Source organism: Protobothrops mucrosquamatus, unplaced genomic scaffold, assembly GCF_001527695.2.
Source record: "Protobothrops mucrosquamatus isolate PMUCROS unplaced genomic scaffold, P.Mucros_1.0 scaffold_152, whole genome shotgun sequence".
NCBI lineage: Eukaryota > Metazoa > Chordata > Lepidosauria > Squamata > Viperidae > Protobothrops > Protobothrops mucrosquamatus.
The window spans coordinates 711,475-734,123 of NW_015386228.1; the positions used below are offsets into that span (position 1 = coordinate 711,475).

At 36.2% G+C, this 22,649-nt stretch overlaps 1 protein-coding gene across 1 annotated transcript in view; it reads right to left on the reverse strand.

Annotated features, from left to right (window-relative positions):
- Positions 1-22,649, reverse strand: part of DNAH1 (dynein axonemal heavy chain 1) — a 155,559-nt gene that overhangs the window by 125,457 nt on the left and 7,453 nt on the right. The window contains exons 3-14 of the mRNA XM_029284897.1: positions 21,575-21,749; positions 19,497-19,653; positions 18,885-19,017; positions 17,311-17,472; positions 15,380-15,632; positions 13,722-13,879; positions 11,878-12,089; positions 10,044-10,342; positions 6,605-6,755; positions 4,775-4,968; positions 1,992-2,217; positions 1,409-1,528 (exon numbers count right to left, since the gene is read on the reverse strand). Of these exons, the coding sequence (XP_029140730.1) occupies positions 1,409-1,528; positions 1,992-2,217; positions 4,775-4,968; positions 6,605-6,755; positions 10,044-10,342; positions 11,878-12,089; positions 13,722-13,879; positions 15,380-15,632; positions 17,311-17,472; positions 18,885-19,017; positions 19,497-19,653; positions 21,575-21,749 (2,240 nt within the window). The remainder of the gene's footprint in view (positions 1-1,408; positions 1,529-1,991; positions 2,218-4,774; positions 4,969-6,604; positions 6,756-10,043; positions 10,343-11,877; positions 12,090-13,721; positions 13,880-15,379; positions 15,633-17,310; positions 17,473-18,884; positions 19,018-19,496; positions 19,654-21,574; positions 21,750-22,649) is intronic.

A 22,649-nucleotide genomic window follows, 5' to 3' on the forward strand; every position in this document is an offset into this window, starting at 1 on the left:
GATATTCTGATTTAGTTATGTGCCCCTCTTTCCACTTTCTATACTTGTCCTTTTTATCTTTCAATTTGTCAGAGAGTTCTTTATGCAGCCATGCTGGTTTCTTTTGAGAGCTGTTATTTTTCCTCTTTGTTGGTATTGAGGTAGACTGGGCTTCTATTATCTTGCTTTTCAAAATTTCCCAAGCTTCTTGTGTTGTTTTTCCCTGGAATCTTTCCCAAGCCCTCTCTGAGTTTATTGAAATTAGGTCTCTTGAAGTCCAAGACCCTAGTTTGACTATGTTCTCTTGCTTGTGCTTCCATAATGTTGAATTCCAATACTGCATGATCACTTCCTCCCAAGGTTCCTGTGGCTTCAACACCTTCTATCATTTCATCTCTGTTATGTCCACAGCATTTCGCTGGTCTACTAATTTAATCACTCTGTCAAAGAATGAAATAAGATTGGTTTGGCATGAACTGTTTTTAACAAACCCATGCTGGCTACTACTTACGGTATAACAGTTTCTAAGTGTTCACAGATCTGTTTTTGATCATTTTTTCCAGTATCTTCCCAGGTATTTATGTTAGGTTGATTAGTGTGTAGTTTATGGATTTTTTTTGCTAACTTTAGGACTTAAATTTTAATGACTTGTGGATTTGCAAAAGGGTAAGGTTATAGAGGGTGATGAAATTAAGTTTTTTGTACTTATGATGAAGATTGGAAGTTACTTTTAAAAATGTTTCTTTTTTCTTTCCTTTTTTCTGTACACTGTTTATTCTCTTTTTTTCTTTACTTTGCCCTGTTTCTGAATTTAGTTTGTATTTTCTTTTGCCATTCTTATTAAGTAAGTTCTAGTCTTTTTTATATTGTCCGGGTGACTTTGGGCCAGTCACCCTCTCTCAGTCCAACAGTCCAACATCTCACAGGGACATTGTTATGTTGTGGGGAAAATGGATGGAGGAAGGAGTATTGGTAAGTTTGCCACCTTGAGTTTTAATGGAAAAAAAGGCAGAATAAAATAATAATAGCAATAGCACTTAGACTTATATACCGCTTCACAGTGCTTTACAGCTCTCTCTAAGCATTTTACAGAGTCAGCATGTTGTCCCCAACAATCTGGCTCCTCATTTTACCAACCTTAGAAGGATGGAAGGCAGAGTCAACCCTCAGCCAGTGAAAATCGAACTGGTGAACCAGCAGTCAGCAGTCAGCAGAATTAGCCTGCCGTACTGTATTCTAACCATTGTGCCACCAAGAAGCCCCTATATTTAAAAAGCTTTCAATTTTTTTTTAAAAAAAAGAACACTTAGACATATTGTTCCAATAGTGCACATTCCTGGATTAAAAACAGCTTAGATATAAGTCTAAGTTCCACCTATTACACATGACATTCCTGTTATTTGATCCCATCTCCCTGACTACATTTTACCTCCTGCACTTTCAATTTCTCTGGGATTCCTTTCATCCATTCCCGCAGCTCAGCTAGTTCCTCAATGCTGTTTGGTTTTTCATAAATTTTTCGGCTAATGGCCTTGAAAGCATCACAGACCTGCAAAATGATATAATAACTCTGTCAGCGCTAAGTCCGAAACAAAGAGTTCAATCAACTGCATCAAAAAGGCAAGGTGAGGTGTCTGAAATCGAGACTAAGCTACACTTTATATAGACCACCTGCTCATGTCCAGACCACTAATTTCACAAGCCTTTTCTGTCTCCAAGACAAGATTTAGTTAACATCATTATGCTGTTTTTCCTCACCATTGTCCAAGCAATAAGCAACGACGGGCTGTAAACATAAGATGTCTGATTACATCATGTGTCTTTGCTGAGATATTGTAGAGAAAGTTTGAAAATGATAATCATTCTTCACAATTTCTGAACTTTAACAATACTGGATTTCACATAAGTTAATAAACCATCTCTGGTAAAATAATTGTACATTTCCAGAAATAATTAAAAAATTACTTATTTGGCTACTCCTCTAGATGCAGTGTACCAACTATAAAACTCACATCTTCTACTTGACGATGTAAATTCCTGGCCAATATGTCCAGCATTGAAGTGGCCAAAGCTTTGCACTTCTTGGATAGGCTCTGCTTTACACCTTCAACGCTGAGATGAAAAGGGCCAATGACCATGAAGCTTGGCAAACTATTATCCAACAACTCTTTTTCTGCCAAATGCTTGTTTACTATTTCCCTCACTTCTGGAGCAGAAGGGCAACTGATCTCATATTCTCTAGAAATAAGCAGAAATACATTTACATTTGTATATCATTATTTTCTTCAGCCTGTTTTACAACTTCTAGAATTCCCATCAGAATAGAAGGTAACAATCCATATTCAGGAACGTAATTTCTCCGATGAAAACTAGAGGATCAGGAATGTAGTCTGACAGTAATCAAACTCCCCAGAAAACCTGATTCTGGATGTCCCCGAGTCTTCTGTTATCAAATATCAACAGCACACAAAAAACAGCAAACTGGGAGAAAGGCTGATTGCTGTATTTGCTCTTTGAATGACAGCAGAAATGTAATGTTCTCTTGCTTCTTTTCTAGAAGGAAGGAAAATCTCATTACTTTCCTTTTTCTCTCAGCAGAAAAGGATAAAATCAGCCCATTTCTAAGAAAGGAAGAAAGTGTGTATATGTGAATATAAGCAGGCATATAGGGGGCACTGTTTTTTTTTTCTAGAGTTTTAAAGAGAATCACTTTCAGTTTAAACAACTACTAAATGTACTGTCTCCAGAGGATTCCATCAGAACCTGATGTGTCCCACAGGACCAAAGTCTCTACTCCTACCTTAGGAACCAGATAGTCATCTACACTTTATGCAGTATGTATCAACATTAGTTTAATATAATACAACATTAGTTTAATTTAATCTGATTTAATTCTGTAGTAGATATATGGAATAAACTATATTTTTCAGTTTCTAATAAACTGGAAAGGTTGCACTCAACTCTTGGTCTTTTTGCCTTTTAACCTTACTGTTAAAAATAGGGTTCCACACTGATAAAGATTTAAGTTTACATAGGCCTACTCATAATGCTAATTTTAACTTTTAAAGCATATCCAGTATAGCTTAACACTTGTGTATTTGCAGGATTGTCAATTCTTCCTATTGAAGAAAGCTGGAGGCATGCATTCTCATTGTGGATTCCCATATTGTGAAATATTTCCCCCCCACCCAGAATTGTGAGGAATCCCTATCTTGCTTACATTTTACAAAATAGTGAAATCCATCCTGGTCAAATGGACTTTTGATGTGGAGAGAACCCCCTGGGCTGCATCTGTAATTTTTATATTATGTGAAGAATGATAGCTTTATATTCTCTGTGATGTAAATCTCCCTGCATTGTTGCAATACACATGGTAGAATAAAAATATTGTTATTTAAATGCAAACAAACAAATAAATAACCTGAAGTTCCAGATACCCAGAAGCAAATTTAAACATGAGGAGATTCAATCTGTTTGTATAAAATGGCAATACATGCAGAGCTAATCTGTAGTTCCACTTAGGAAGTGATGATCAACTAGAAAGTCATGATTAAGAAAATAATTTTAAAAAATCAACTTTGGACACAGTAGGAAATAGTTATCTTGCAAAAGTGTTATCTAAGACATAAAAGGGAAATAGGCACAAAAGAAAAAAAAACTGTTTGAAGCAGAAAGCTGAAAGATAATGAGAAGCAACATGCGCTTTGCAAACTGTTTTAAAGCTCAATTCCTTGATAATGACAGCAAGCATTTATAAAAAATGGACACAGAAATGAAGGGTAAGAAGAAAAATCATATACAAACATTAGTTTTTTAGATGAAGGAAGAAAAAATAAGAAAATTAAATATTATATAAGAGGATACAAAGATGAATATATCACTGTATAAGATTTTAATGATTGGGCTTTTATATAGCAAGATTGGGCTTTTATATAGCAAGATAATTCCATTTTGGCAAATATACCAGGGAAAAACCCTTTTCTTCAGCATTTTGGCTGAAAAAAATTATATATAAGTTAGTCATGAAAAATTCAAAGGTGTTATGAAGGGTTTTTACAGATAATTTTTAGACAATTAAAATTTTAAGTGAACATTTAAAAGGGCAATATGTGAATATTTTAAATAAATAAATAAATGCTTAAAATAAGAGAACTGATCTGTCAAAAATAGCTCTTCCTTTATCTATTCATTACATTTATATTCAGTTTTTCCTCTAGGAATCAAGGCTGCCTATGCTATTTATTTAAGAGCAGTAATTGTGCCTTCTTATTCCGTATGTATTTATGGTCACATTTAATTCTTCAATGGAAAAAAGCCTTAAAATATCCAGTTTTAAGAAAGGTAAAAATATAATCAATCCAAATTGAAAAAATGTGACTCACACCCCTCATCTGTATTAAAAAAAAATCAATCAGTAATCATTCTGATGCTAATTTTTTTTAATCAACTTGATATACTTCCTAATATCAAAAACAGAATCTATACTCCTTTCAGTCAACCACAGAGTATTCATGAAACAGAGGTTTCCCAACTCCCTCCTCTGGGTGCCAAACACCTGCTCCTGAGAACTGGGGGACCTGTGGGAATGATGGAGAACATGGCGGGGAGCTGCAGATGGACAGGAAATGGATGAAAAAGTAATTGGAGAAAGAACTTAGGATCCAAGCCAATCTGTTTTAGAAAGCTACTTGCTTTTTTTGCCCTTTAATTCTACTGAAAGTAAAATCAGAGTAGCTGTGTATCAATCTACCCTTTCAGTTTTTAGTTCCTGCTCTTTCATGTGAATACTGCTTACTTTAAGAGGCTGTGGATATCGCGATTATTCAGTTCTAAGTACTTTTCATAATTCTTGGCATAAGCTTGAAGGGGGATCAGTGCTTTGCAGATACAAGTACAGATGGTATTCCGCAATTCTATCACAGCTGGCTCATTCAGACCCACAGACTCTAACAATGGTGTGCCACAGATGAACATGTTTTCAAGCACATACTGAAAAAGAGATAAAAGAAGAGTCATTTAGCATAAACAGGATTATCGTCTGCTTCTATTGTTTCTAAAAAGGTGGTTACACAAAATTAAAAGCCACCCATAACTATACACCGTAACAAGATTCCTCTTTTATTTTTGACTTCAGTATCTGATAGAAACTATTCTTTTTCCTCATAACTACTATAATAAAGATTATCATACATGAGTACCAGAACTGGTCTATTATAAACAATTCAAAGATCTAACTATTATGTATGGAGCTCTGTTTGAATTCCTAGCATGCTAAATGTGATTTGCACCAAACGTTGCCTTAATTGTGTTGCAGCTTATCTCTACAAGCTGTTCATAGTAGCAAGCTTCATTCCCCAGCTTTTGGGAGATTAAATATTTTGGCTAACCTATCCTTTTAGCATGGCTTGCTGGCATTCAGTGAAAAACAATGAAAGTATTCTTCTCTTTTTAATAAAGAAGATAGAAATTTTTGATGGTAAAAAGATCTCCCATGCTAGCCAAATCAGCAGAAGTATATTGCAAGAATTGAATTAAAAAAACCTTTCAACTTATTCTAAAAGTCACTTTAATAATGATTTGTGCTAAGATTTGGATTTTGAAATAAAAAGCCTTTTTAAATCTGCAGTACACCAGCATCAAGATAAATATATATAATGAAACATCTCAGATATTCCCTTTACTTTGGTGTCAGCATTAATAGCTTAAGGATTTAAAATTACAGCATTATTGCCAACACTTTCTCATTTAAATCTGACATGTTTTCCTCAATCGGAAAAGTGTTAGTGGAGTCCTCCTCTGGCAATATGTCAGTGCTAAAAAGTGTTAGCTAAATCCTTCTGCAAAATCCTCCTTTATCTTCTGCCCTTTAAAATTTTAGAGTTTTTTTTTATCTCTGTATATGGTGGCTGTATGAAACTTACAACACAAATTGAACTGACATTTCTCAACTCCTCTCCTCGACTCCTGCCCCCCCCCCCAAATATCAGGATGTGAAATCAAAATCAATCTTCTTTCAGTGTACCAAAGAACTGCATTAGCTTCTCAGTTGAAAAAGACTAATCCATGACTAGGCTGTTGCTTTCAATTATTACAATTATTACAAATTACAGTATTGTTTCTGAAAAAGAGATATTAGCCTGAAAATCTCCAATATCCCATCCTTGGAGTATCTATTTACAAAACGGTGATAACTTTGTAAAACTGGCATGTTGTCATTGCAGAACAAAAGGCAAAATAATTTTCCAGTGGAGAAATATTTAGAATCTATAAAGACTCAGTCTGGGTCACTGGGACCAGAGGTTTAATCTTCAGAGTTTTTTGGACTTGTTCTGGAGCCCATCCTCAGGGACTTCTCTCTAGCAGAGTGTGTCATGAGAAATTCCCTGAGGATGGGCTGGTCCAGGACGAGTCTGAAAATTCAGAAGACTAAACCTCTGGTCCCAGTGACCGACCCAGATTGGATCCTGCAACATTATCCTGGAATATGTACAATTGCCTCTATAAAGACTATTCTGTAACTCTTAGAATAAACAATGTAACCTGCAATGGTATAACTATGCACATTTTATAAGCTGGAACCCATATCAGGATGAGAAGACATTTCAGATTCTTGAAAGAAACTCACTTTCTCCAGTTGTGGTATACTATGGGTAGCCAAGATCCCTTTATTAAAAAGAGAAACAACTGATGTCTCAAAATTCTCCAGAGGTGTGCTAAAATGGACACCATAGTTGTCTAAAGCCAAATCAATTATAAACAGGGGATTTTTTCGTGGCCTGCAAAAGGAAGAATATGGAAATTTCACATTGTGTTATGAATAAAAAGCTTCAAGCATTAACTCATCTCTTTGATAATTAAAATGCACTGAGCTGAAAACATATTCCAGTTCTATTTGTTTGCATTCCACAGAACTAGGAGCCCATACATAGCGTACATATCTACCAGAAGGCATTTTCACACAATGCTTAATGGAGCTAATATTATCACTGTAGTAAAATAGATGGTTTCACAGGAGTATTGTTACATTGGTTGACATCTGTTCTATGATCCTGTATTCTAAAATGGTTAAAATATTCTGGCTGAGTATTATTTTGATTCTATTTGCCAGTTTATCAAAATTTAATATTAATGAATATCACAAGGAATTTATCTATAATATATACTAATAGGCAATTTTAAAAAATGCAGCCGCTGGGTACAACTAGGGTAACACTTATGTAAATAACAGGTGGCACTCGTTATTTCAAGTTCGTTATGCACAGTTTTGTGCAATCAAAGTTAGTAAATATAAGTCTGATCTTGTCGTCCATGATAAGGATTGTGCATATCTCTAATTTTGGGCAGATGGATTTGATCTAGAAAGCAGGAGACCATGAGTTCAAGTCCCATCTTGGTCATGAAACTCAGTTGGGCGACCTTGGGCCAATAACTCTCATCCCAACTCATCTTACAGGTTTGTTGTTGTGGACAAAGTAGGAGGAGGAAGTTGTGTTGGACACATTCACCACCTTGAATTAATTGCAAAAATAATAGAAGTGTGATATAAATAAAAGTAAACAAAATAAAAATAAAATAAATCTATCTTCATGTTTAAAAGAATGCAGCAGTCCTTCACCCTCCCATCGTCCCAGAGATCTGCCATTGATCTTGCCATCAGTCTGTCTGGTGTACTGTATATCTATCAATCTATGAAAAAAAACCCTTTTGGTTTATTTTTTAGGATTTCAGAACCTATTTTCCTAATTTCCATAAACTCAAGATCTTCCCAAATTAATTTATATTATGAAATGAATTCCTGTTCAAATAGCTCAAAAATATTTTTATAGTTAAACTTCTTGTTTAGAAAATGTTTATGGGATTCTTTGATTCCAAGAATATCTTTACAAAAAATACAATTACCAATTAATAAGGAAGGGTTTGGTTTACCAAAACTGGAGTTATATCATCATGTTTACTTATTTGTCAAGTATTAAATACTGGAAGCTAACCATTAGTGTTAATTTTCCAATTTGGGCAACTTTGGAATACATATATATTCCTTTGGTTGTTTTTTTATTTTTGGTTGTTTTTATTTTATAGACATTTATTATCAATGTATTTGATATGCAGATGTTAAGAAAAGAGTGGAATAAAGAACTAGAGGCTCCTTTATTGCCTAGATAATTGGAGAATGTCTGAACTTCTATAGCAAGCATGTCAACAGACCTCAGTCACGACATATACACCAAAAATATTTGTACAGAAAAAAGACTGTCAAAAATAGCATTTTGTTCAAGATGTAATAAGGATAATGCTTCTTTAAAATGTATGTTAAGCATTCTATACTTAACTAAGTTTTGGGAGATAGCAGAGGATTATATGAATGTGACTGTATAACAAAAGCTAAATTTTTCAGAGGATAAAGTTCTCTTGAATTGCCTGCCTACTAAATGGATTCTTCATGCCCTTACTAGAGTTAAAAAAATAATATAATAGCATTGGAAAGATAAATGTATAGCCCTATTTACTCAATGATTTGAAGATTTACACTTGTCACTTATGAAAGGATTACCTACAGATGTAGACTTTGTCTGGACTCATCTATCCAAAAACAATGGGTTATAAAACAGTTACACACACAAACACACACACACATAGAGAAACAAAACCTGTTTGGTGTAAACAGGAGAAGATAAATCCTAGTCCCACCTGTGGCACAAAGCCAGCTGGGTGATCTTGGGGACAGCCACTTCCTCTAGCCCAGCGGTTCTCAACCTATGGGTCGCGACCCCATTTGGGGTCGATCAACCATTTCACGGGGGTCGCCAAGCAAGGCTGTCCGCCATTTTTTCCCTTTTCCGGCGGGTGCCTTACCTCCCTTGAGCTGGGCCAGCTGGTGGTTGGACTGCTCCGTCTCTGCCGCTTGCCAGCTACGCCTCAGCCGGCACAGGGGGCGGAACCACGCATGCATGGCGCTCCCGGGCAGGGAAAGTCCTCGACTTACGACTGGTTGGGTAGTCCTCGACTTACGACCGGTTTAGTCCTCGACTTACGACCGGTTTAGTCCTCGACTTACGACCGGTTGGGGGTCGCGGCATTAAAAAGGTTGAGAACCACTGCTCTAGCCCCAAGGAAAGAGGTAATGGCAAACCTCTTCTGAAAAACCTTGCAAAGAAAACTGCGGGGACATGTTCAGTCTCTGAGAATCAGACATGTGCGTGCACACACACACACACACACACGCACACTTGCATGTTTGCATTAGAGTATCATATATAAAATTGTAACTTCACTGTTATAATGACATAATTTTTGGTTGTACTTTTTCATTTGTTTCTAAGCACTTCTTACGTAACTTGTGGATTTTTTAAATAATGTTTGTATCTTTGTTTTGTTCATTTAGTTTTTTATTTTTCTGTTATTATTTTAAAAGTATTAAAATAAATTTTAAAAAATAAACTAAAGTTTTGTTATCCACAATTCCCATGGAATTCAGGCAGATAATAAGGGCTATCTGCCCTTCACATTTACCAGCATTTCCCTTCTAGGCATTATTCCAGGAGCCATAGGAATGCAGAAGAAATTGCTGGATAAGGCAATCTTAAATTCAAATTAAATTGAAATAAATTAAATTCTTTGCCTTACTTTAGGTTCTTATCATTTATAGGGCTGTTTCTTTGGGATGATTGAGAAGCTGAAAAGCCATTGCAACTTTTTCCCTTGAAACTGTAGAGGCTGAGAAGTTACGTGAAGCGAAATGCTCCATTGAGCATCTCAAAAAAATAAGAACAAGGTAGGTTTGCAGCAATTTCAAGTATATCTTAGCTGAGCCAACAATAAAATGGCTCAGCTGCCAAACTGAGTTAATAATATGAGATCACAACGACCCAGAACTCATCCTAGGATGATATAAATCCATATGGATATGTGAAATGCTGGGTTGCAGTGGCACTAGCTCATCAGGAACCTTAGTAAAAACAAAATACATCTAAAGGCTCAACTCATACGAAATGGAATACATTTCAAAAATATTGCTCAGTGTTCTTTTGATTCCTCAGATCAGAGACATTTTCTAATTGTCTTACTTGTATGGGCTATTAACAAGATCCTCTCCCCACGTCAGATTTTCAGGGCAATCCAGGACACTGTGGCAGGCATCCAGAAAGAGCTGTGTGAAGTTTACAAGTGAATCCTGGACCAGGTAACGTACAGAGTCTTGTAGCATAAACTTGATAAGCTCCATCAACTGATGAAGCTTGGACATCTGATATACTTCCCATTTTGTCTCATATAAGTTATACCAGCCTTTGCCTATGTCCCTCAGGCTGCTTCTCACTGCTATTTTTAGAGTATTGATCCATGTATCCTTGAGGAACATTGAAATCTACAGGAAGTCAAAACAAAAGAATAAAAGAATCTTTGTTTTAGTTTCAAACTTCAAATTGCATGTGAAATGGATATAGCAATAGATACTTGCCGACCCTAAAGAAATGCAGCAACGGGTAGTGGGTAGTTAGTCCTTCCCTTCTCTGGCTTTGTGTTTGCATTAGTATATACCTCTATTACTATCCCTTTTGGGGAAAAGAGGAGTGACTGAAGTTTGCAGTGGAAAAAATAGAGGTATATCTATTAGATTCTCTCCCCACCTCCGCATTCCCTTTTAAATCATCCCCCTGAGACTGCTTTGTCTAGGAAAAAAAAAGGCATTATAGACATTACATGTTTTATGGTCCACAGAATACTATTCTGTAAACAGGAAGAATTTTATTGTACTTTAATAACATTCTGCTAATAGCAGCAACAGTTCCCAAAGCAATCTATGCCAAAACAAATCTTTCCCCATAGAATGTTACACTGAAATAATCTATTTTTTAAGAAGAGTATAGCATTTACTCTCAAGCACAGCAAAAACAAACAAAAACTCTTGGTTTTCCTAAGATAGGAGCACAGAAGCTTTTCTTTCAAATATCCAACTATTTCCTTTGAGAAGCCCATAAACAGATGATATTATATTTTATGTGATCTTGCCTATTTTCCCCCCACCTAAAGCAGCTTTAACATTATCTCCTCTAAATATTTGACCTGCACATTTCCTATTGTTTTTCTTTTAAGTGGGTGCTTCTCAAACCTCTGGGCTACTTTTGATCTTGAGGTAGCTTATAGATAAAAGAAGGTTTAGGAAGTTCTTCTGTGTAAACAGTTCATAATAAGTAGAAACATGCATACATCGCTTTTCATTCTTGAACCATATTATTGCAGCTTGCAGAATAAAACTCTGGGATTCAGGAATGAAAACAGTAAACAGTGTTTGGAAATCAACAGTACCTGTTTTTTATTCAAAGCTCTTCTAATTTTTCTCACATTAAATTGGACTATGTCCAATATATCTGTGGTTAAGCTATACATAATGATAATAATAGAAGCATGAATTCTAACCTAAAATATATGCTCTCTGAGCCATGTTGTAGATTGAGTTGATTTTATTCAGTGTGTAGGTTGGTGCTTAGGTTAGCTATTTTTCCTCAATTTAAATTAAGCAGCCAGCATTTCTTGGTTGCTGAGCATAGTTAGTCCTCAGTGGGCTGTTCTGGAAGCTGAATGCCTAAAGATCTTGGAGGACTTCCAAGCTTACTGATATAAGATTGGTATCATTATGGCTAACTTGGTGATCTAATTTTTCCACTAGTATGTATTGTTATGTTGTTATCCCACCCCATGATCAAAGAAACATGTTTGTGCATTTCTTCTAGTTTTATCAACTAGTAGCCTAAGTGAAAGAGGGAGTTCTATATTCTGAAGAGCAGTAAGCACAAGTCTTATCTGGCCTAAGTAATCTTCTACCATTGTATTAGTCCTTTCAGAAACACACAGTCTCTTACATTTGTGTATCCGATCCCTGCAAAAACTCTGCCATGTTACCTGGGAAAAGGTCTGGGTCTGAATCTGTTCAAATGTTTCAAGTCGTCCATACTTAGTTAGGGTGGAATGGAAAAGAGACATTGCAGCGGTTTTATTGCACTCATCTCGCACCTGGCACAAAGCCATGATAACCTCTGGCCGTGTCAGGAGAGAGACAAAACTAAAAGTTTCTCTTTGTTCATTAAACGGATATTCTGGAACTTCAATGAGCCCTGGTAATAAAAAGAAAGACATTATTGAAGTAATCAGTCTCACAAGCATGCCTCCATATCTGCCCCTTTGTTCCCTTTTGAATAAACAATGTTATGCAAACTGTATTCTTTTCATACTCCAAGTTTCAATCTACCACATTTCATGTTCATCACCAAATAGACCATAGATACTGACCTGTGCTGCCTATCATAGATTTGGTCACTTGAAACTTTCATAAAACATTTTTTAATAACAAAAAAGAAAGAATTGGTTAGGTCTCCAGCATTAGGCATACTTGTGCATCCCCTTTTAATCAGATAGCCTCAGTCTGTTTTGATACATTTTAGTCAGAATACCAGGATCACCAGGTATTCTCCCGCTACTCTGTGGAAGTTAGGATATCTGCCTATATTCCATCAACTTGGTAGATATATGCAGTATGTCCAACCTTGGGGTATGTGGACAAGACCATAATCCACTGTGGCATACTTGGGGTATGTGGACAAGACCATGATCCACTATGGCAAAGTGCCCCTTAATATAATCCAGAGATGCACCAAAAAATCATAACCACTTCATTCACACATATTCCACTTGTTTTTGTTGTTATACTCAATATATTCAAACATACATACTCAAACATATATACACTTATACATGCATTTAGATATACTGTTTCCTTCCAAAATGGTCCAATTGCAATCAGATATGCCTCAACTTTACCATCTTATTGCAATAGAGAATCTGTCTCTCCAATCAACTGCTATCATAGCTATTAAAATTTGGGGTCAGGGTGTGGAACTGAAATAAACAGCTTTCAGGATATATGAGAAACTTTTTTAAGTTATGTTGTTTGATAGATTGAGATACCCTATATCAGTGATGGCGAACCTTTTAGAGACCGAATGCCCAAACTAACTAACTATTTGCTGGGACAGATGAAAGATGTTTGTATAATACTGCATTTTAGATTACATTAAAAATTATAAATGGAGCTACATACAGGTAGTTCTTGACATACAACCTATCATTTAGCAACAGTTCAAAGTTATAACAGAACTGAAAAAAAAAGTTACTTGCCACCAATCCCCACCTTTACAACTGTAGCAGCATCCCTATGGTCACCTGATCAAAATCTAGGCAGTTGGCAGTTGGCTATATATTTACAATGATGGCATCATTCCAGGGTCATGTGATCTTCCCAACCAGCTTTCCACAAGCAAAATCAATGGGAAAAGCTGATTTTGCTTAACAACCACATGCACTGAACAACTGCAGTGATTCACTTTACAACTGTGGCAAAAAAGGTTGTAACATCAGGCACGGCTCATTTAACAACTGCCTTGCTTAAGCAATGGAAATCCTGGTCCCAACTGTGGTTGTAAGTTGAGAACCAATTCTGTTGGCCGATGTTAATTTCAACAAATTAAGGATTTAGGAAATTGCTATTTTAGTATATTTAAAAAAAAGGTTTTGAAAAAATTTCCTCATCAACAGTATTTAATAGAAATCTGATATTACAGTCTCTTTTTATAGTATCTCCTGTAATTAATTACAATCTGAAGTTAACCACAAAAGATATCATTTTATAAGCATTTTATAATCTCTCTTTTCTCTTTCTCTCCGTGTGCATTTTGTCATGTGTTACCTACCTTTCTCTGGTACCTTCTCTTCCTCTTTCTCAGGCAGAGTGACATAAGAAAATATCTGACGCTTCGAAGTGACAATTCTGTCAAAGTTAATCATGTTCATAGTACGCTCATAGTCTAGGGACACTTCCTTTCCCAGGAGGTGAAGCCGTCGTAAAATCCTTAAGCATAATTAAAAAACTAATTAACTGAATGAACAATGACCTCTCAAAATGATATGTCTGTGTCACTCATACACCTCTAGTCCCATATTCATTTCTCCTGTGCTCACTTATGCTTTGCTTCTTCATTAAAAGCATTTGCAGCACATTAATGGAGTTTCGGGGGGGGGGAGAGAGAACGGAATGGCAAGATTAAGAGAAAATGGAGCATAGTTATGTTGCACTTAAGGCTGCATTATACAAAAGAGAGAGAATTAGGAGCAATTTCACAATACATTATAATTGTGAATTGATTACAAATGCTTGTATGTTACTGAGATGGGAGAGTTAAAAATACAAGAAACTAATAAATCTAAAGCAAATGCCCTAAGATGAAAGGGAGACATACCAAGAGATACTAGAGCAAATTCTCTAGCATTTGGTAAGTATTGATACTTTTCTGGAATACGTTTCTCCACACTCATCTGGGCCTAATAAAGTAGCTGAATGATTACTCTTATAATGAGCATGGAGATATATACCCTGAGCAACATCTCAATCTGTGCAACTACTCGCCTGTGACAGCTAGGCGTGAACTGTTATAACTACACATAGAGCAAAGTTAATATAATATGCAAGGAGAAAGGCAAAAGGAAAATAATACAAATACAAAAAAATAGGTGAAGGGAAGTAGGATGTTATTGGGATGGATACGTTCAAACTTTTCTGTAGGCATTTCATTGTATTATTTTCACTTTTATGTAAAATCAGATTTTTGTCTAACCATAGATGATTCATAAATACTATTAGTCCTAGGTACTAATTAGATTATTCTTGCCATAATATAGTGAGATGGAATTGACGTATTATACCATGATTCATTTAGCTTGTGCCTCTCAAATTGTTCAAGTCATAGAATACATAGAATGCAAGCGTCAGGATCGTTTTCACACTTCACTTCTTATTCATAGATCTCCAACACTTCCATTCAATACCATAATATACTGATTACTCATTTGAGTATAAGTTAGCATTTCCCAATAATGTATACTCGTTGAGTGTGCATTAGCATTTCCCAATTTGTGATTATTCATGAATCACACAAAACAAATTCGAACAAAAGGAAGAATCTGAAAATCAATTAAATTTCACCTTTTGCCCCCATGTATTTTAAGAATTTTTAATTGTAAAACTGCATATTTGTGTGTAAAAATGATTGGTAATAATACTATGCCATTCCATATTATAGTTGCATCTTATCACACTTAACTTTATTCAAATAATTTCTGCTCTTATTTATATTTACTCATTTTCTTTCTTCATTTTTGTTTGTCACATAATGCAATATTTCTAGCATGTGCAGAAGGAGGGAAAGGAGTAGCAAAGAAGGAACAAAAAGGGAAATGAGGGGGAAAAAACAAGTTCTATTTTTACCCAGCTTGCTGGGCCTTTATTGCCATTGACAAAAATTATTAATCTGAAGAGCAAAAACAAGTTTTGAAAAAATATTTAGAAACTTACTGGCTTTCTTTCCTTAGATGTGAAGTTTGCATTGCCATTTGTTTCATGTTTTGCAAACTTTTCTCTTCAATGCTTTGCAATCCATCTACTGGCATACAGTCCACATAGAGATTATATAACAATAGTGCCTGTGTTTTCTTCCTCAAATTGTGGGCTGAGATCACACGCTGGGCAAAATTACGAGGATCCTCAGCAAGAAAAAGCAAACGGATCCGAGGCACCCAATACTGACAGGCGATCAGTGGGGGTCTCCCTAGGCAGAGATCAGAAAGCAAGACAACAGAAAATGTGAAAGCTTAAATATCCAAAACTGTCTGTGCATAACCAGACTACTGTCCAGTTAATAGCCTTTTTGCTGGGAAAAAAATGGATAAGAGAATCAAATTTGAGACTTAGAGGACTACTGAGGAAAAATGTCAACATGTCTAATTAAGTGAGACAGCAGAAGCTCTCTGATCAGGTGGCTTTGTTTCTCTTCTTAGTTAAAGTAACAAGACCATCTTTTAACCCTTTCCTCCTGTTCTACTTTCCTCATTTAAATTGCCCTCAGCTGTCTTATTTGCCCTAGGACTGAAACACAGCAGCAATCCAGTAGTACCATACAGGCCTTCACAGAGACAGACAGTGACATTTTTGACTTTTCACTATATCCCCCATATAGCTTCTTATTACACAAGATACCAATGTACTTTATTCCTGTCTTTGAGATGGGGGAAAGCACACTGACTGGAAAACTGCTATCCCCATGGCAGTCCTCTTCCTGAACCTCTAAAACAAGGCCAGCAGGAGTTGCTGTAAGAAGCTATGGCAGTGGAGCCGTGTTACCTTCCCATGTCACAGCTGTCTCTGGCCATGTGCATTGTGATCCCAACCAGCTCCAGCACTACTACCACCATCTAGAGCCTGGCCACCCTCTGCTTCCCTGCCCTTCCCTTTTGAAAGCAAGTTCAGCAGCAAATAGGAAAATAGATGTATCTGCCAAGCCTCCAGTGAATGGAAGGGTTCAGATAGACAGGAACCTACCTCTCTGGTGAGCTAGTCTTGAAGGATAGTAGGGGAGGTGGGACAAGGATAACAAAGAGCTGGGGGAGATGTCAGTTTGCATATGCCACCTTTAGCAGAATGCACTTAATGTTTGGAGGAAGAGAGTTGTGTATAAGAAAAAAAAGAAAAAAAAAGAAAGAAATTGATTACCAGGCAAGTTTCAATTTTGTCAGCTAATGGGCAAATACAGGGGCACTGAGACCTGCAGCCAGTTGAGAAGGGGGACAATTTGGAGTGGCGTATCTTCCTCCGGTTTCTGCTCTATGCAACAACACAGGATATATCTATAGGTGAGGGCTTCTTCTGTTTGTCAATCCTAGTTTCCTGTCAGATCAAGCTTAGTGGCTGACTAGCACAGAAATGAAGGCTGTGTTGTGAGGGGCTATCTTTAACAAATAATAAACAGTCTATTTATTTGGTTTATATCTTGCCTTTTATTTTCAAGCTCAAGACAGCATGCATGTCTAAGGAGGGGCTAGAACCTGGATTCCCAGTTCAATATCTTAGCCATTACAGCACATTGGTTCATATCAGTACCAGGACAAGGAGATGTGGATAAACTGTATGTCAGAGCACAAATCGGATTATATATTTATTATCCTTTCCTGTGACTGTAGGTGATGTGGTCAGGGATTGATCACTTCATCTCCTAACCTCTTTCAAAGGTCTCTGCACGGATTATAAAAAGCCAACTGATGACCAAATATGCAGCCAGTAATATGCATACGAGTAGAAGGAGAAAGCCATTTTAAGATGTTCAACTGTTCTCTATAAAAGGGATCAGAAATTCCACTACAACACAGGGCTTTTATATATCAGATATAATTAACTGGCATAGAAATTGTCCTTCCTTCCTGCATTCTGGTGATAACTAAATCGAAACCTACCTTCAGTTGTCATTCCTCCATTGATTACGCATCTCCCTCTGAGATCTCGAACAAGGTCCATTTTGTTTGTCTTATGTACCAAGTAGAGTTTTGACTCTTCATCATAATCCAAGACTCCAACATTTATCCACTTATAGACCAGTGTGTGGCTTTTTGGATCTCCTTAAGGATTAATGACAAACACAGTTTTACAGTTTCACAATTGCCCTAATTACAATAGTGGAATTACAAAAATTACATTTCAAGCAGCTGCAATTATCATCCCTTCTGTTCCTGATCCCAGACTTTCTTAATACTTTAATAGATTTAGGAACAGGTTGGCTTTGCGCAAGACCCTGAATGTTTTTTCCGATGGGCATGGGGACTGGGGACTTTGGTGGAGCTGATTCTGTATGTGGAAATGACTTTGGGAAAGAGAGTAAAGAGATGTAGCCAAGGAACCAGACAGATAAAAGGCAGCTGAGCCGGCAGTAGAAATGTGGACAGGGAAGAATTAGTTTATCTGGTCCTGTTTCTTGTCTGATCAAACTTGTAAGGCTGACAAGTTCTGTGGCTGTACTGATTGTTTTAATCAATGGGATTACCTTGGCTGTGAATTTTATGTATTTTATTATGGCTTTTTATAAGCTTTAATATTATTTTTTTCTTGCTTCTAAATTAGGTTTTTTCATTTTTGTTTTTTTTATATTTATTTTGTTTACAAACTAACCAATGTGTGTGTGTGTGTATTTAGACAAAAGAATGTTTCTAAATGAAGTATTTTTCTTTCACAATTGCTGAAGACCTAACTTAACAATTCAATGTTTCATGAAAAAATATCTCACAAAAATCTCACGTTGGGCACTTAGGACAAAGAGATAAAAATCAGAGACTACTTCTTAAATTATAACTTGTGCAAAAGGTAATGGAATACCAAACTTCATAGGGAGGTACAACAAAAATGTGATGGCTTTAGACCCACTGACATCAAAGCTCAAAATGTTGAGCATCACAGAATCAGTTTCCATGAAAATAAGCTGAAATCAGATATTCCTGACAAGTTATATATTTTTTTAAAAATTGTAAGTATCAGTCTATATATTCACTGAGAGTGTAATCTGAATTTTGGGGGGAGGATGTTTCTATTTAAAGTGCCATGAGCAATGAAAAATTCCCACTAGTAGAATTGTCTCTTCAAAGTGGCTCATCTGGCACTTCCACTAATGTTCTTTATTTTCCAGTAAAAAAACTACTTTTTCCATCCTTTTACTTATTATGTAGCAGCTTTAATTTATAATAGTTTCTATATTACTCTGTGAAATTATTATTTTAATTTTTTATGCTAGTTCCAAGCTTTCTTTTATTATGTTTTATTTAATGTTCTTATACTATGTCTTACTTTGTTAATCACTCTGAAATATTACAGCCGTGGAATATAAATCAGGTAAATAAATAGATTTATTTAAACTAAGAAAGCATATTTCCTTCCCAATTAATTTTCCAAATATAAAACTTGGAGGGGATAAAAGCTAACTCATTGTAATTTTTTCTTTTAATCATTGTTATAACTTAATTCTGTATCATCTGTACTTTACCATGTCCAAGGGTATCATCAGTAGGTAAGAGTGCTTTTCCTGGAATTGGTTTCCGATCTGGAGATTCAGGCTCTACCCCCAAAGATAGCCACTCTTCTGGGGTCCGGCAATCATATTCTTCATCATCAAAAATCTAAATAAATAAGAAGTTGTAATCATGGAGAAAACCTATGTGACTGCTAAGAGTTGACACTGATTTGATGGCACATAATCATAATCAAGAAATTGCATATTAATATTTCACTCAAAAACAACCTGGGCTGTATGAAATGTCCTGTTAACTCTAGAATGCAGTCATTATTCTGAGGCAGTTTTATGTACGTTACTTTTTGTAGGACCAGACTCCCAATCATTAAACTTTCCCCCATGAAAGACATGTAGTTACTGTTAAGCACTACTCGCCACTCAAACCAAAGTCTTAATTTTTAAATGAATCTCTTCCATGCTAGACATAGTGGACAGCAGCACCTTCCAAATAATAATTGGGTATTTATAAATGCTAAGGAAAAGATGATGAAAAACCATAAAATAACAAACATTTTGATAAATGTCTGTTATAGGCCTGGGAATCCCCACAGTGGAACACAAATACCAATAATTCCCTCATCTTACCTGTAATGGTAGATAGATGGGGAAAAGAGGGTCTTTGTTTTGTTCAATTGTTGGTAAATTAGCCGGGTCTTGGTGTCTTGGCATCAGCTCATTAGAATCTATTCCTGCATTTTTTAAAAGTTTTGTGATATCTAAGCTGAGATATAATCGTCTTTTCCTAATTAAACAGCAAGAAGAAATGGTTTATATTTAAACAAGCCCTTCATTAGCTAATGATATCGCTACTAAAGATGCAATCAACTTATATTTCAGATAGCCTCCACCGTAAAAATGCTGCTAAAGATTTTCTAACTGATTTTCTAATGTGCCTACACTATTATCTTGAAGAATATCCCAAATTAATGTACATCCATCAGTAGATCATTGTTTCTTCAAGGAACCTTTCTATGTAAGAATATACAAGGAGCTATGCTAGATTAGACCACCTTGTCCAAATCCTTTTCTCACCATAGCCAGAGTGAAACATAAGGAAAGCTCATAAATAAGACATGAAAACAATATACTTTTCATTGTGTTTATGAAAGCAAGTTCCCTGAGACTGGGAAAAGTTTCAATAATAAAACTAAAATATAGCTATCATGATTAGTGGTCAGTGACAGCTTTAATTCTCCATAACACTTTAGCGTTATGGGAAAAGTAATACATTTGATAGTGATAACCCAATTTTATGCAGAATAACCTATACCTAAATCCAATCCAAGCCTACAATAATGGTGGGAAAACTCTGATCCATCAGGTTTTCCCTATTTAGAGTATACCCACCCTCCCATCCCTTTTCTGAAATCCCGTTTCTGTTAAAAATGAACAGTGGGCAAAGGCAGCTGCATAGGGAGAACGAGCTTCAAGATTCCTATAGTCTTGTAAGGTTAGTGAAAGCTGCTCCATTAGAGGCCAATGCCTTTTTGCTGCTACTCATTTGTTTCCATGGTAATAAAAGGGGGACTATGACTTAAATATCCCATGTCTGCAATTTTTTTCCTGCTCTGCTGAACAGCAGCAAAGAAAAAACAGATTTGACTGGCAAATCAACTACAGAGGCTGGCAAAGTATAATGCTCTGATTCTGCTTTGCAGTTTTCTCCCTCCCTCCCTCCCTCCCTCCCTCCCTCTCTCTCTCTCTCTGTGTGTGTGTGTGTGTGTGTGTGTGTGAGTGAGTGGGAGAGGGATCTCCCATCCCTTCTTTGCTTTAGATATACCCACCATTGCATCATTGATGTGCACTCCTTGGAAGGTTGATCACCAGATAATATGGCTGCACAAACTGGAAAGGCTGAATAATAACAGTCTCTCCCTCAAGGATACATTTACTACTACCCATACTCATTGTCTTGCTACCTACAAGTGGCCAAGATAACAGCACAGAGAACCTTGTCAACTTCTTCAGGATCCACAGGAGGAACCTATCACATATCACCTCACTAAACAAGGTCTTCTCCTCCTCTCAGTTGCACCTGCTCAGCTGGCATTCAACTCTGAGCAGGAATTATTTTATCCTCTATATGCTTTATAAATTCATTTCAATTGCTCAACAGATCTTCCATTTCCATTTTCCTTTGGGGGTGGGGGGGGAGACTGACTCACTTTAAATAATTGAGCGGAGATGTATGCATGTTTTGCTGTTCTTAGCACCACAGCATATGCTTGAACATGAGCTCTTATCCACGTTTGGTTGCATTCATGTAATGCTAGCATCGCCTTAAGTGTCTCTTAAGCTGTTTCATCTCCTGGTGCTCCTCAGAAAACCAAGGAATTCCCTTGAAATTATTATCACTCAGGAGCAGTTATATCAAACTTTGCAAGCGACCTCTTATTTCAGAGATCAGCCAGGCACACAGGAAAATTGCCCATTAAGGCTTCAGGAAACTCTGCAAAAGCTCTTTGGAAATCTATAGGATCTATTAGGTGCCTGAGGTGAATACAATAGGCCTTCTTCCCCCAAGTTTGTAATACCAATAATTGTATTGTATAATTGCTTTTATTGTATGTTGTCCAAAGTCATTGTAGAGGGGTGATCTTACATATTTCCAAAATAAATAAAATAAGTAAGCAGAGGATTGATTGAACTCAGGATGAAAATACCTTTCAATTGCAATCTTTCGAGGGCATTGTCCTGGAAGCACTTCAAATGGAATTTGAACCTTGGGCTTATATGCTTGTAGTGGAAAATCTGACTCTTTGATAATTTGTGTAGTTGGTCCAATTTGCTGATTATCCAAGATAAGTCCAATATTTTCTGGTGTATTAAATGTTGAGACTAACAAAAACAAAATTCAGAAAAAAAATCACAGAATAAATGTTTATTGATTTAATTATACACTCTTCTATGTTGAGGTGGTGAAAACATAACAATATAAACTGAGAAACTGCTTCATTCAATATCAATAATACTTAACTTTTCTTTAGTTACCAAAAGTGAATGGGGTGCATAGGTGTAGGATGATGTAAGCAAAAATTCCAACTCAATCAGAAAGTTCACTGGGTAACCTTACTGAGCCAGTCATTCACATCCTAATTTAGATCCTAACACTAATTTTGATCCTAGGTTTGTTATGATAAGCTCCCATAAGATGAGGTCCCTGAGCAATCTGGAGGAAAAATTCCAATAGAGGAAATAAGAATATAGAAAGCAGTTAACACAGGGCTTGTAAACGTCAGCTAAAAGGCTTTGAGGCACTAGTGTTCCTCAAATTCCTTATAGCTAAATATATATATATATTCCTTAAATAATCTTCATTTTTATCACAACACATGAAAAGATTTCCTAGAGGTCCAGTTCATATAAGTTTAATCTAATCATAATGGTTCTGGTAGCATATAATCACACTGGTCAAACCTCATAATTTGGAGGAATATAGAATTGTAACCCACAACTAATATCTAGTATTCATTAGTCCCTTATATCAGAAAACATTGCCAAGTTTTGATCTCATTAGCATCTTCTCCATGGGTTAGCCAGACAGCAGTAGGTTTGGCTTGGGCATGGGAACCAATTAGTGGAAAAGAAGCATGTTTTGTAGCTGCCAGGACAATGCCAATGAGTTTGTATAGAAAACCTTCCTTTTTCAGCTGCTCTCAATCTCCAACTCCTTTTTTTGAAGAATTAAGTAACTGGAGCTACAGAACTGCTCCATTGTCTAGTAGGTTATGTTTGTAC